General features: G+C 42.3%; 1 protein-coding gene and 1 long non-coding RNA gene across 4 annotated transcripts in view; one reads left to right on the top strand and one right to left on the bottom strand.

Annotated features, from left to right (window-relative positions):
• The window catches only part of LOC135410764 (uncharacterized), a 53,797-nt gene extending 47,528 nt beyond the window's left edge, over positions 1 to 6,269 (top strand). Inside the window, exon 3 of the long non-coding RNA XR_010428866.1 lies at positions 1,433 to 6,269. This is a non-coding gene — a long non-coding RNA (uncharacterized LOC135410764). The remainder of the gene's footprint in view (positions 1 to 1,432) is intronic.
• PLCB1 (phospholipase C beta 1) overlaps positions 1 to 13,324 on the bottom strand; it is a 334,660-nt gene that overhangs the window by 108,143 nt on the left and 213,193 nt on the right. For all 3 annotated transcript variants that reach the window (XM_064647501.1, XM_064647499.1, XM_064647502.1), the window contains exon 9: positions 12,932 to 13,098. In XM_064647501.1, coding sequence (XP_064503571.1) covers positions 12,932 to 13,098 — 167 coding nt within the window. The remainder of the gene's footprint in view (positions 1 to 12,931; positions 13,099 to 13,324) is intronic.

Here is a 13,324-nt window from a genome sequence, read left to right as displayed (position 1 = left end):
CCTAGTCACAGACATTCCCCGTACATCAAAATTAGAAATGTGTAGCTGAACACTTGTGTAAAGGTTATATAAACTTTGATATAACTCTACAAATGCACCTGAATTAAAAACTTCAAAGAGCTAGAGGCACTGGAAAGTCTAGGAATGCCTTTATATGCCTCTCTTTTTATTTGTACACCGACGTACCTTCCAAAACCCACTCTGTAAACAGGAAGGAGGCTTTTAAAAGAAAGGGACCTTGATTTCTCCGTGTATTTTGATCATTTTACCCATTTCTAGGTATGAAATGCAGGGCACAGTGCCCTCACTATCAGGACTGCCCGCTTGCCCATGCAGACACTTACTCACACTGTGAAGCTCCCCTGCCATCATTTCACAAGACAAATCTAGTCCAAACTCAGACAGACCTATCCAAACCAGGGTCTGGCTTTAGCCCTGCACTACTCTTCTGTGCTGAGGATTTAAGCTCTGCTTGCACTTTAGCTGCCCATGCCAGCAGTCCTTCTGTGGGTGCCTGCAATCCCCTTTCTGCCCTGCCTTTCTGATTTGGAAGCTCAGCTTTATCTTCCAGTTGCTCAGCAGGGAGTTTGTCAGCGATGGTCCCACCTGCTGCATCCAAACATCACCACTGCAGAAAGGAAGAGGAAGCCCACAGAGGGGATTCCAAAAACGTCCCCAGCAGTGTTTCTCCTGCAGCAAAGTGCGAAGCAGTTTCTTAGCAAGTGGTTCCACAGGACACCTCAAACTGCTGCTCCAGTTTCACCAGGGTGGTGAAATTCATGCCAAGACCAAAAAAAGGACCCCCAGACTGACAATCAAGTGAAGTCAACCAAATCTGGCATTTTTTCACTAAAATTTGGAAGGAAGGAGAAGTAATTTCCTACCAGAAGAGGAATACGCTGAGAGATTCCATTGAATTTCCTGACTGTGATCACCTTCATTATGTGAAACACGGGAATTGTTTGTGCAGCAGCTTTATCTTTTTCTGCATCCCTGGCTCCAACTGATTGCTCCAAAATAGTTACAAGGGAGAAAAAAACCCAAAAGGATGATGAAGTGGCAAGTTCTGAGCATTTCACAATATTTCCATATTAGCTCTGGCTATATAATCCCATACCTTCCACACTGGATCAGACACATAAATGCTCCTGGATGGCAGCCTAAAGAAAACCACATAAAAATGTAACTGTTACTTTGTCTGTAAGTATCAAGGCTCTTTTCTGGTCAGCATTTGGTCAGCCGTAAAGACAGCAGAAGTCACTTCAGTTATCCCAGAGATCCTTTTTCTTGGAAGCTGTCTTCAGGCAGGTGACATACTGCTGGCAAATGATCTATTGAAAATTCACAGAATTTACAGTAATTAAGTGAATCCTCTTTTCTATAGCCCTCAGATTTTGTCAACATTCATAAATCAAAATGTTTTCTTCTGCAGTTTATGAGATGTAGAATATTCCCCTTCCTGGGAGATGGTGCTCACAAGATTACCATGAAACAGGAATTCCAGCCAGCCAGCTGAAATGGTTGACAGGATAGCCTTTATTTTGAGAATATATTCCTCAGAGGCTCCTCTTGAAGACTTACTGTCTCTTCATCATCCTCTTTGAGCGTACGCAGAGAACCCAGGACACTTCTCTCATCAGGGCCCGTGACAGCCCTTGGGCAGGACCAGGGCACACTGTGCATTCCCTGTGCCAGCACAGGCACAGATAACAGCCCCCTGCAAAACTCTTCTCGTGCACTTTCCAGGGCTGGCAAAAGCACAGGCTGCTTTTGACACAGCAATCCTTCTTCTGCTGCTTAATGAGACATAGGTAACTTGACAGGATGCTGTTTTCCCAGTCCCCTTAGAGCGCCGGCATGACCAGCATGTTGTTCTGGATGTGGAAACGCCTTTGTGTCCCTGGGAGCTTGCCAGCTCATCAACTGGAGGACATAAACAAACCCCTGCTCACTCAGCACCGGCAGCACTGTGCCAAGCACAAGATAAAAGACATGGGGGTTCAAAGGAGGGCCGAGCTTCCAAAAGAACTTTCTCCACCAGCTCAGTGCCCTCTGCAGAGGCCCAGGATAAAGACCAAAACCCCAGCAGTGCAGCAGTCTGGGGGAAATATAAAAGTGCAGCTAACCCTGCAAACCTCTCAACCCAACTGCTGGATCTAAACTTCACCCCCTTGTTTTGTCAGGTACGCTGGATGTGCAGCTACTCCATTTTCCCTGCAGTCTGCCCAATCTGCTCCCAGGAAGCCTTGCAGTCCTTTGGGCAGGCTTGGGACAGAAAACAAGAGAGGCACAACTGACAGCAGAAAAGACCACTTATCTGCACACTTTTCTTTGCACTTTAGTCTTGCAACTTTAACATCGAAGAGCCTTTGCTCGTCCCTTAAAATTTGTCAATGTTTTGTACGACAATTAAAATGTGCATTTGCTTGTAGGCTGTCAACAGGTTGGGCCACGTGGATCTTAAACATTTCTTTCCATGTATTTGCAAACTCCATAGCGCTTTGCATTTGTTTACACCCATGCTGTTATCCACTCAGAATGTAACTGGAAAGTATAACTGTGCCAAGAGATGCTAATAAAGTAAAACAGAAAACAAACAGAAAAGGAAGAGAGACAATGAATCGGTGCCTCCCATCTCCCAGTCAGAGACACAGAATTACAACAGTATTTTGTCTGACAGCGAATTCAGGTCTATTCCAATGCAATCTGCAGCATGAATCACATTTGCTGTGATCCCACACAACCGAGCAGTCCTCTCAAGCTGAAGATTAGAATCCTATAAGTAAAGCAGACAGTTGATAACTCTACCAGAGATCTGTACAACGTGTCCCAGTGGGAATTCTATCTCACAAACCAGCACTGCAATTTCCAGCTCATTAGGTATTAAAACTTCATGCCCAGCGTTGAGTAGGATGCACATACCCCTGGTGTGTCTCTTGACTCTGGGCACACATTAGCTGCTCTCTGCTCTGCAGCTCTGTGAGCCAGCAGAGAAGCTCACAGGGACGAATTTACATAAAATCCACTCTGTGTGGGACACGATGTGCCGGAGCCACTCTGATGACGGTCGCAGCATTTGCATCCGAGCAATTTGGGAAGTGATGCTGAAACCTGTTTGGCTTTCCAGACACACATGCTATTACTGTATTGCCACGGTGTAACTGGAATTTCTGTCTGTATTCAGTTTTGCAAACTAGGGCAGGACAGGAGTGTCCTGTTGAATTGTCCAAGTGACATCCTCCTAATGGCAAAGTCATCACAAGGAGAGAATATGGTACAACCTCAGCCCAGACTGAAAACGCCTCAACCCTGCAACTGAGATGCTGGACTTTACCCCAGGAATGTCAGTGCTGCTCTGTTCTAGAAAAAACACCGAGGAGGTAAAAACTGTCAGGCCTCAGATCTGGATCTGCAGATCTATCAAAATATCTACATACCAACCATCACTTACACACCCCATTCAGAAATGGGCAGTAACTCCTCCATTTGAGCAGTTTTCTCAACGATCAGTAAAGGCAAAAATTCATACTAGTCAGACAGTCTTATCAAATTAATAAGCAGAGGAAGGGCAATACATCTGAATTGCTGTATCTGAATATTAGTGAAGCATTTAATGAAGTTTTCTAAATTCAAATTTTTTCTTATTGGAAAAACTAATCTGTAAAAAGCACAGATAGAAATAAACTGAGGTCGGACTAGAAGATTCAGGGCTTCTTTGAATTTGGAAGCTTAAGTGCATAAAAAACCCAGACGCTGACACACTGATCAGCAGTAGGTCTGGCTTCATAAAGTCTTTAATAAAGTGAAAAAGTAGAATCAACCACACAGGGTTTAAAGAACAGACAGTTCTCTGGTAGCTGTTAGCAAAACAAGAGGGTTAAAGCTGTAATGAACCAGGTAAATGGGACACACATCAAATGAGAACACACATATAATAATTCAAGCTACATAACTAATCACTGGAGCAAAGAAAAATCTAAAATACAGATTTGAGCTGGGAAGAAGATGCCTACAAATCTATCACCCTGAAAAGCAGACGAGATGCAGAGAACAGAAATGCCTCTGTATATGAAGCTTCACCGAAAAAGGTGATTAAAAAAAAAAAGTAATTGATTGGAAGGACATTTTATTATCAAGACATTGATGGAAGAGATCAAATATATCAACACTCGTACCCATAACTAAATCTAACTGTACAATCAATCCTACAAATGGCCAGAATTTATGATTGAATTAATTAATTACCAACAACATCAAGGGTCTTAATGGCACCACTGACACTGCATCCAGTCTCATGAGTAGTTTTTGACTTCTTATTATCAGAAACAAGTTTCTATATAGAAGGTTATTTAGAGAACTGTTATGAATACCTCACAGTATATGCCAAAACAAGAAAAATCAAAGCTGAAGTGGCAACGACATATTTGTCAAGGGGTGTTTTAAGCATAAACAACAAGGATGAGGGAGAACAGTCCCAGTGGCCGAAGGCAGAAGCAGGTAACGAGATCAGAGCAAGCCACGCAAAACTTGGGGGGAGTGTCTGGAAAAGCTTGGCAGTGCTACGACTAACTGTGCTAGGAAACAGTCTTGCAGCGGGTTTATTAGTTGTCTCATTGCTTGAATCCTCTAAAAATCAAAGCAGGACAATATCCTGTTGTGTTCAAATCTCATTTCCGTTCTCCAAACTTAAAGGAAAACACAACGGATCCAATTCTGCCCTCAGTTATAATTGCTCAGATACCTTCTGTAATTACACAGTTACCTGGCCACAGACCAAAACAAGCTGTCTTGGGTAACATGTTCTTGAAAAAGAAATGGAAAACTCAGTAAGAAAGGACTAGAACAAGATTCCTTGCTCTACTCTTGAACGGGTATATTGTAACAAAACACAGGGAAATCTGATTATAAACAGGGAATGGTAACTCCAATCAAGACCAGAAGTAAATGCTCACTTAATGACAAGCAGTCAGTGAGGGAAAACACGGGAAGGTAAACATGTTGTGCTTTAAGCAGCCTACATAAAAGAGCTTGCTCAGTATCAGTTAATCCATGTGGAAATCTCACACGCCCAAGGACACCGAGATCCAGAATATTTTGCAGAGGAAGGAGCATCAGGCAAGCAAAGCAGAGCTCAGTATGTCTGAAGCAGGAATGCTTGCCATTCTAATGAAGCTATCGCAGCCACTTTAGCACCTGCACAAGTGCACAGAGAAAACTAACAGTGGATACAATTTTTTTTTGGCAAGAAAATGTCTGCAGATGGAAAACCACTTTTCTGAACCATTAGAAGAGGTACTGCAGCCCAAGACACTTAGTTCACTCCAGGGAGGAAATATTTCCTAAAAGCTTCCAGGCAAGCCACAGCAAATAGCAAACCTCATACTCCAATCAGAACTAAAACTTCGGGAGCATTCCAAGGACACTGCCATCTCCAAAGGGAAAGGAGGAAGTGTCACCTGAGAAGAAACACATGTTTCCAAATCTCACTTGTGCCTGTAGGCATGAGCCATCCGGTTTAACAAGATCTTAAAGCCACTGTGCAATGTTGAGCACGCTCTTTATTCACTTACTTTATTAGAACTCACAGGCTTTTTCATCCCTTTTCAAACTCCCAAGAAAGAAGGGCTCTAACCCACAGGGGCTACAGCCCATGAAATGGATGTATTTTTCCTCTGGTAGTGCTAGAAAACAGCAAAACACACACCTAAGCAGGGAACATTTTAAACACTCAATATTTTCTCCTCTTTTAAAATTTATATGTTGGAAACACATTTATTTTGAATGAATATTGATCCTTTAAATGTCTGCAGCAGCTTTGAAAACCTCTGCTGTTACAAAGCATGGTCACAGTTCAGAGATTCTGGTAAGCAGAGGTTTTGTGTTAAGGAAAACAAGTCTTGGAACAGTTTCTAAAACTTTAGCAGACAGATACATATAAATTTGAATAATCAGTAATTGTTAAGGAGTGGGGAAATCCCCCACCCTGGTACCAATCTCTCCTAAGTCTCAAGAGTGAAGGAGGGTGAACAACTTCACCTCAGGGTTGGTCTGTGAAGAACTGTTCCACCTGAAGCCAGCCAGAGAACCACACTGGACTGCAGCTCACTCCTTGGCAGGCCTTTTCTGCTTTGCCTTTTTTGTTCCCTTTCCAAATTCGGTTTTGCTTAAAAGGGCTGGCCTGCTCTGTGCAGGCTTTACATTAAACTCAGCTACTGTATCCCAGGTTCTCAGCCAACAGCAGGGCCTTGGCTGTTGAAACCCCCAAGGAATCCACACCACAAGGTTTTACAGACATGAGCCCATTCTCCAGCTGCTCTGGAATTTTCAGCAGAGATGTAGAAGGAGTTGTTTCTGTCAGGATATCCCTTACAGGATAAGACATGACAGATAGTTTAGACTCAATTAAATCTTTAAAAACTCCACGAAACCACCTTCACACCGGTTCCCAGCTAGGAGTGGAACGAGCACTTTGCAACACGGCAGATTTGTAAGGCAAGACAACCAGCCCAGTGGAAAGATGTTTAAATCAGACAGATAAAAATACCATTAATCCCCACAATACTTTAGCTATTTCTGACAGACTGGAAAGAGGGACACTACTGGAATATGTCACTGTCTCCCCAAACCTTTGAAAAACACCCTCTGCAGAACATCTCGGAGCGATCCTGGGAGATGGGATAATGTTGCATGTTGGCTTACTTCCAATTGCTAAGTTGTATGAAAAGACATCCAAAAATACATTGTTTTTTCTCTTAAGTGATACTTCTCTACATAAGCTATTAATGCACTTGCCAAAAAGTCTTGTAGTATAATGGGAAGAGATGAGAGCATAAATATGCTATAGGTGGTGAAAAAAATATAAAAAAGAAAAAAGGCATGGCTAATATTTTTACTTCCAGGAAATCCTACAGCTGAAGAAATTATTAATATTAAACAGAAGTGGAAAAGAATGAAGGTGTGGCACTGCAAAGACAGTGCAAATAAAATGAAAAGAAGGGACTTGGGCCCCTTTAAAAGGCCTTCCTTTTCTTTACACTTGGTTCTGCAGCTGCAGGCACTGCAGTGGGCAATGCCTTTCCTAAACAAATCGAGCTCTACCTTCATAACAATTGCTTTTTTTGCCCTCTTTACTACCTCTGGAAGTCTGTGCCAGGACCATATTGTTAGGAAAGTTCTCTTTATTTCCAGTCTAAATTTATTCAAGGCCACTTGACCCCTCTGTGTTCTTCTGCCAACATTGTCCTTTAGTTTACCACTTCTTTCTGCCTCCCCAGTGTTTAACCCCGGTGTATTTATAGGGAACAGCCACATTCCAGCCAGAGGATACTGTTAGATGATTCCATCTGACATTTTAAGGGAAAGTGCCTCCTATGGCTGCTGTGTTACAGCAGTGCACATACTCCAAGCACGTTAAGAGTTCTGACAGACACCACACCCCCCAAAAATCTCACAGGTCACTCCTAGTTCCTCAAGGCACAGACTGTTTATTTAGTCCAGCCGACCAAAGGATGAGGCAAAACCCAACAAAGGAGGTGGTCAAATGGCAACGAGCTCATCTATGGCAGAGCCAGGAAAGCTGTGCTTCCTCTGCCACCAGTTCTGGATGTCACCCCTGGATCACAGTAACTGCCACCCGCTGTGTCCTCAGGGGCCCTCTGCAGCTGAAAGCACTACAGTTGTAGAGTCACAACGAGGAGCCAAACCCTGCAGTGTTTGTTCCAAGTTTATCTACATTTGTTTCCTTCGGCCCTCGAGCCCACGCTGCTTTATGTCTCCAGAAGTAAACTCCATCTGATACTCATCTTCAAATAATAAATCCCGCCGCTAAAATTGAATCCCTCCCCGTGTTCCATAAAAGAGGCAGTAAAACAGCAACAGGCACAAAAGAAACAGTTCTGCTTTTAGACTAAGTTTGCTATTTATGGGCTGTGATAGTCTGAGGCCGAGTCAAACACAATACAGGCAGAAAAATATGTCTCCCTAACCCCTGTAATGCAGGATTGACGTAAGAGTCCCTTATCTCTGAGCAAAAGCTGAAGGGAGTGATGCAAAACCCATTCTTGCTAGTCCTCATCACTGATTCCTTTTGCTATTAAGTTGTTACAATTAAAAAGATGATGCACTTTACCTGTAGAGCAGATGCAAAAAATCCTCATAACTGAGGACTTTACACTCAGATTTTTACAACATTTAGTCTTTTACTTGAGATGAAGCCTTCCAAAGAATTGCAGGAAATTAGTCTGAAATTAATTTTACAGCTTGACTAGTAACTAAAAACCAAGCTCCTAGAAAGAAAATGCAGTGTATTACAGAAACATATTTTGCAAATTAATTTTGACAAGTGGAGTCAAAGTTATTCGTGCTGATACATTATCCATACTTACATTTGCTGCACACATACATATACTTTAAAATAGTATTTAAAAAAAAAAAAAGCTTTCTGGTAAGCTACCTAACTTGGCACTTGGGGCTGACAGCATGGGGTAGACTATGGCTTTGGTGTGGCTTCAGCATTTTAAGGAGTAATAAATCCTGACTGGGATCTATTATTCTGTCATCATTTGAGATTGAGAAACACTGCTGAGAGCTCTCCTCTTGTACAACTGGAATGCTGGAAAACACTGAAAATCCCAAAGTTAAAGGGTTTTTTGGTGGTTTTTTGGTAATTTGCAGTGTTAGAGTTCGGCAGGCAAAGAATTTCAGCCGTTTTGTAACACTTCCCACAAATGTTTCATGCCAGAAGCCCCTACCATGTGCCTGAATGATTTATGCACCAAAATTTAGGCTTTAAATATTATGAACTATGCCTTAAAAGTACAGCTGTGGTTGCACAGTACTTGTTTTTCCCATTAAAATCTGTTGCCTAGGAAATGACCCCCTTCTGCCATTAAAAGACTCCAATGTGTAGTTATTCTTAAGCAGTTACTAAAAGGTAAATTTAATGCAGTGGGATGAAAATGTTTGAATTGCATTGATGTTTAAGGGAGGAGAAACACATTTGTGCTGAAGTGAACACTGCCTGGTGTTAAGGCTGCCATGGGAAAAATACATATAATAAATGCTGTATAAAATTACATCTTAATCTAGTGTTAATTGCTTAGTTTATTTTATCATCCAAGAAAAACTCAGCACAACAGCCACCAATAAATGTGCACTGCAAAGCAGAATAAATACTGGAATTCAAAGGGAGTTGTGGAACTACCCTAAACCCTTCTAAATACATGTCTAACCAAAACTGACACAGAGCAAATAGGTACAGTTCAGAAAATCTGGAGAGAGAAACACTCTGAAATACAAGAGCAAAGTTATTTTCCTCTGTGCAGAGCTAAAGGTTTGGCCCTTTAAAATTAAATAAGCAGAGGTAGTTTTTAAATTAATGCATCCTTAAGAAAAAAAAATTAGCATCTTTATGCCATTACTTATCTCAAAGATGCCCTCTAATAAGTACAATCTGGTGTGTAGACACACTGCCCAGGAAAAATCTCCAAAGCACTTCCAGACTCTATTTTTAAAGCTTATTCCATAAAGATCACTCTAAAAATAATGGCTGATAATAACCTAACCCTTGCCTTGCTCCCACCAAGGACGATGGGGGGAAGCATATATTATATACCTGCAGCTTTTTCACAGCTCCTTTCCCTGGCAGACCTTGGTTTCATGTTCTTCACTGCTTTTCTTGCCAGTCTGGTACATGGGTACAGCTCTTCTTGCATGGTTAGAGTCTCCAAGGGACACGGGATGTCCCTCCAGCCAAGGCTGTGGCTCAGTGGGGTTTTCAAAGCACTTCACTGGTTTTGGAACGAAAGGTTTAAACTGGGACACTGGGATTGGAGCTCTCAAGGCACTGGGGGCCTTTGGAACTCAGAAACTTTTAGGAATGAACTGCATCGTTAAGTCAGGAAGGACCAGCACAGTTTCTGCAGAACGTGAAGCAAGTTTATATGGTAAATTTGCCATAATTCCAGAATCCAGGACTGTCGCTCCCGGGAGCCTGGACACCTCAAGCAGAGACATCTGAAACTTGGCATCAATGTCCCCTCTCCCATCCATAATGTAACAAGGCCCTGAACAATTTACTTTGATACAAGCCTTTAAATAAAAATAAATAAATAAATAAATAAAAGAATTATATCAGGAACTTCTCAATAAATCCCCAGGCAATCGATTTATTGACACCCATCCTATTATCAACACGGTAACACGAAAGGGAACATATTCAGCAGTTATGCCAGACACCCACTGCAAATCTTCACAGCCTGAAAACACCAAACTACAACATGGTACCTCACCAGCCCTAACAGCCCCCCAGAACACTCCTGTTGACAGCGAGAGACTGCTCAGCAGTACCAGGGACTTCCTCCTGCTTCCACCTGATAAGAAAACCGTGAATTCATCTCCTTGGCTGTACGACACAAAGCATTAATCACAACCTGCTTCCACCACAGCAAAACACTACTCCAGATGTTTAACCTCTGGAGATGTCAAGCCCGTGTCTCTGCTGATTTTGCAAATCCCAGCAATAAATACACCTAAAAATACATCAGTGACAAGCAGGAAAACGGGCAGCCTTTTTTACTCAAAGCTCTGCAACCTGATTTTACCAGGTACCAGAGGAGCCATGTTGTAAAAGTTCAAAATATTATGGACAGCTCTTGCTTGCTGTGCTCCAAATATTGTAGTTGAGCAGCAACAGGTACAACAGAAGGGCCACAATGGTGATCAGGGAAATTCTGAGATGTCAAAAGAATCTGAACAGCGCTGTGAAAGCTGACACACAGTACAACTGGTCACTAGAAATTCATTTAATTAGCTATGAGAGAATAATTAAAGGAGAATATTGTTGTACAGTGGTTGTGCACAGATAATGAACTCAGACAGGAAATTGGAAAGAATAGCCACCAGACAACTGAAGGTCCAGAACCGTCCACACAGGGTATGGGCAGCAAGGACTCAGGTGCTGTACAAAGGCACATTGTTTCCATTTTATGAATTTGGATTTGTGTTCTCAAGGGAAAATCCCTACTTTCATTTAAGAGAACTTTCCAATGCATAAAATTTTCTTTGCTAAGAAGCACATGCACCACACTCTCAGAAGTTTCCCTGGTACCTGTGTTCCAGGTTCCAGCCAAGAACTCCCCGGAAATTCCACTTCAACAACCTTGGGAATTGTCCTTTCTGACAGCAGAAAGCCTGAGTGACAACCCATTTTAGAGAACACCATATTAAGAGGTTAAATAATTATTTTAAATATCCAGTTACATTTTGGTGACATTTTATAGACACGGAGCACTTTTTTGGCAATTATTCCACGAGTGTAGGACTGAGCGCACACCTACACTTCATTTAATATACAGCGAATTGCATTCCCAGCTCGGAGCAGATGTACAGAAAATATTGTGTCCCCATGTCATTCCTGATTAGCCAATTCCTGTCATTTTAAGGCAGTAAGCTTGGGAGATTTGCACTGGAGCATGTGCCAATTGCTACAGCTCGGCTGCCAGACAGGGTGTTATATGAGGTGGCGTCTTCAGCACAGAGGTGGCTCTCAGGCTGTGCCAGCTGGACCTCAGAGCACAAGTTTGAAGAGGGGGGAAAAAAACCCCCACAATCCCACAAAAGGAATTAACTCTCTATGACTTGCCTTTCCCTTGTTAAATTCAGTTCCTCCTTATTGCTAGTCAGAGGGTGATTTCATTTTGACTCCAGTGTTCTGTTAGCACACCTCCTTCTAATAAACCCTTTATTTGGTTTATATGAAGTGCCAATATTTGGGTAAGAAGAATGATCTTTTAGGTAACAGACTTTGCTGTCGCTGATGTGAAACAAGGTAAGCACAGAGGACTCTTCTAATATTTGCCCAGATGAGAAAGGAGGTCAGAACGTGTTTTCATTTACTCGTGTTCCTACTGACGTCAAAAGACAAGTTTGCATGAATGCCATAAAGAAGCAGGATTTAACCCTCCAGCAAAACCTCTGGGAACACTAAGTTTGACTGAAGTAGAAGAAATAAGAAGCCTTATGAGAAAAATCAGAAGTGTCTGAGAGACAACACTGACCATGGCATCGAGAGCTCTAGGATTCCTTCAGGAAGACGCCAAGGTCAGAAGGCTTCCAGGGAGAGCGGCTGGAGTGCCTTCAGGGAACTTCAAGACTTTTGGGAAAGACGTCTTTGTGTGGCCTCTGGATCCACAGTCTCTGGGCCAAACCATTTTTTTTCATGTTAGACCCGTTCTGCAGGATATTCCCAAGGCCCTAAAATTTCTAAGGTGCGACCACATTAAAAGCTGGGGTAACCATTAGGATATGTGGGTTGGGATAAAACAGGATGCAGACACAAACTGAATGCTATTTTAAGACTTGTGGTGGTAGCAAAAATCTGCAGAGATTTGAGCAGGAGTTCTCTCACTGGTCTTGGCGAAACGCCCAGTTAATCCCTGACAACACCTGAGATGTTCAAGAGGGAATTACAGCACAGAATCCACTGAGCTGATCTCACATCCCACTTTGTACATCACTTCATCCAAAAGCAGAGGGCTAGACTTAATACTGTGATTAAATTACAGCATTATCATGTGCTTAGTTTCACTGTCCCTGATTTCTTCTTTCAGTTTTGCATTTCAGCTGCTGGTAAACAGCCACGTGACAGCAAGGCTTCTGCTGAACTTCACATATCAGGGCAACTGTTCTATCAATGATGTACACTGGAAAGCAAATACTGAAACCAGCCCCATCCTTTCTAAACTCAACCCAACCAAAAAACACACCTAAACACACCACATGATGTCTCCTAGGCTTGTATGATCCAAACCACAGACAGTTGGAAATGCAATTGGATTTCTAAACAAATTATTCTACAGCATGTGCTGTAGGATAACTGGGTTACTGTTTGAAATCAGAATCCAAGTACAGCAAGAGTATAAAAAGCACTGACCTTTCTTTGCTAGGTTGCTGTTGGGTTCATACTTCTCAATCAGCACCTGAACTTGTTCTTGTTTCAGGGGTGGATAAAGGATCTCGTTTAATCGTGGGTCACGCTGCTTCAAATTTATAAACTCCATCATCTGATCAACAGTAAGGTATGGTTTGCTCTTGGCACCGCTGGAGAAAAATTAAAGCAACAGCAAAGGCATCAAAACACATTTCCTTGAAATCTTGTTCAATGTTCTGAAACTTCCCAGGGAAACTGAAACAAGATTCAAAGTATCAAACAACAAAAACATCCTCCCGCTGTGTCTCTGGGCTAATTTACTTTGCCAGCATGTAACGACAAAGACTCTCCATCAAACTTGCAGGAGGAGGATCTTTAAAAACCTTCAGCATTACT

Source organism: Pseudopipra pipra, chromosome 3 (genome assembly GCF_036250125.1).
Source record: "Pseudopipra pipra isolate bDixPip1 chromosome 3, bDixPip1.hap1, whole genome shotgun sequence".
Taxonomy (NCBI): domain Eukaryota; kingdom Metazoa; phylum Chordata; class Aves; order Passeriformes; family Pipridae; genus Pseudopipra; species Pseudopipra pipra.
This window is presented reverse-complemented; position numbering and strand designations above follow the sequence as displayed.